Source organism: Arvicola amphibius, chromosome 4 (genome assembly GCF_903992535.2).
Source record: "Arvicola amphibius chromosome 4, mArvAmp1.2, whole genome shotgun sequence".
NCBI classification, from domain to species: domain Eukaryota; kingdom Metazoa; phylum Chordata; class Mammalia; order Rodentia; family Cricetidae; genus Arvicola; species Arvicola amphibius.
Genome location: NC_052050.1, coordinates 148,818,794 through 148,820,885, shown reverse-complemented (window position 1 = coordinate 148,820,885; position 2,092 = coordinate 148,818,794). Strand labels below are relative to the sequence as shown.

Genomic DNA, 2,092 nt, shown 5'->3' with positions numbered 1-2,092 from the left:
AGGACATAAGGCCAGGAAGTCAGCCATTTCTGTCCCTTTGAAACTGTTTGGGGCTGTGCTTGTTTCTGCTCTCTGCTATCCCCGAATGTGTAGGAGACAGCTCCTGAAACCGCGTAAGGGTGAGGTAGAGAAATGAAGTGAATGCTGGAAGTCCCCCGGGTTCTTTAAAACCAATGGTGAATTAACACGTTTCCAATAAAATCCTTTCATCAAACCTTCGCATTGGAGCTACAGTCATTCAGCAAGTGTTTATTGAGCACACACCATCAGATGCCCACCCTCAAAGACTTTGGGGTGTCTCCAGGGCTCCACCTTCCAAAGGCTTGCATCCCAGATCCTAGCTCTTCCGTCCTATGTCATCTGTCTTCTGTTTTCAAGGGAACTGGGAATGCAGCATCTGTTCCAGGGATCAGAGCAGATTTCCCCCCTTCTTTCACCAGAACGGCACATAAAAAGTCTGCAGTGGCCATACTGCATGAGGCAGATAGTATTTCTGATTCCGGGTGGAATGTCTCCTGTGGATCCAGTACACAGAGAATTAGCAAGTCTAGTCCACAGCCCAGTGCTAAGAGTTCACCATATTCTTACAAAACCAAGGCCTGATTTCAGTGAGTTTTGACTCCCTAGCTTATAAAACAATACTTTCTATCTCATGGTGGTCCCAGGATGGCATGAGACAGGCTGTGTGTGTCATGCAAATCACTTGGCTCATTGCAGGCCTTGAGAAACTTCTGTTACTTCAGGATCCTTCAATGACCTTGGCAGGGTGGCATTTTAGAGAACAGAATAATAGGAGGTAGGTATCAGGCTGTAGAAAAATTAGAAATGGGTCTGCCTTTCAGCTTGTGGCTGGACTGTCACTCATATTACTACAATTTATATTTTATAATTTTATAATTATATATATACAGTTTATATTCTTTATAGAAGCAAAATAAAAATATGACTTGTGTGTGGCCTTCTAAGAATATATATAAAAAACCAACTAGAATTGCCATTAAGAAAGCTCTGTGGGAAAGAGACTTTTTTAAGAATGTTATATATCATGAGTTTAAAAGCAACAGTAACATAACATGTTTCTTACATGTTTAGAAAAATAGTCTTCTGCGATAGCCAAGCTTCAAATGGGGACCGATCTATGATAGTGTGCCCATCAAGTCTACCACAGTTTGGAGGGGACAAGGAGATGCAGGTGTAGCTCACCTTGACTAATGACCAAAGAGCCACTAATCCAATGGCTTCGGGATCTGAACTCTGGTTTTCTTAAAGTAACTCATTTTCTCTCATTTGGAAGTTCATTTAAATGGATACATCTGTTTGTCATGGATATAACAGGCTATCTACAAAAGCTAGGGGATGCTGTTGACAAGAATACCTTCTCTGTTCTCTGTAGGGCAGTAATCTTTCTCTGCAGTCTGGTTCCCTGCCCACAGACTCTGGGCTGCCTGAGAAGATCTCTAGTTCTCTTCCAGTTCTGACACATGTGTGACTGTACTTCTGGCCTGCACAAACTGTCTCAGAATGTGATTAGACCTTTCTATTTGTATTGGAGAAAACAGGCTTCTGTCTTGTGCTGTAAACCTCACATTTCTCAGAACAAACAAAAACAAATATAAAACCCCCAAACCTCTTCATTATGCAAGTGGTCCAGCCCTGAGCCCCAGAGTGGCCCACTATCTGTACTCAGACACACCTCAGGGCTGTCCACACGCAAAAATGGGAGTCCTGCCTTCTTCAGAGCTATCCAGAACCGTTTACCTGAGTTTCCTTGGACCAAGCAGAAGAAAACAGCAAAGAATAACAAGACGTTCATGTTTTCTGGATCCCTCGGTCCACTCTGCTCGTCTGAGCAAGAACACAGGTGTGACGCCAGGTGGTGAGGGGGGAACTGGGGCCTTTATAGTTTTGAAGAATGCAACTTGGAAACGAGTGTATTTATCTGCTCTACTGACTTAGACTGTGGGCAGAGAAGAGCCAGGCAATCTTTCCTTTTTCTGGCCTAAAAATAGACAGGCATTGTGACATTCCCTAGAGGCAGAGATTGACCAGTTAAGCTGGGAAACTTGAAGAAAGACAGTCAACAGGAAGCCCT

At 43.5% G+C, this 2,092-nt stretch overlaps 1 protein-coding gene across 1 annotated transcript; it reads right to left on the bottom strand.

Moving 5' to 3' along the window:
* Positions 1 to 351: 351 nt before the first annotated feature.
* On the bottom strand, positions 352 to 1,813 carry LOC119811642 (sperm-associated antigen 11). The gene is made up of 2 exons (XM_038325537.1): positions 1,759 to 1,813; positions 352 to 515 (listed from the first exon to the last, which is right to left on the bottom strand). Exons 1-2 carry the CDS (start codon positions 1,811 to 1,813, stop codon positions 352 to 354), a joined length of 219 nt encoding a protein of 72 aa, XP_038181465.1.
* Positions 1,814 to 2,092: the final 279 nt, after the last annotated feature.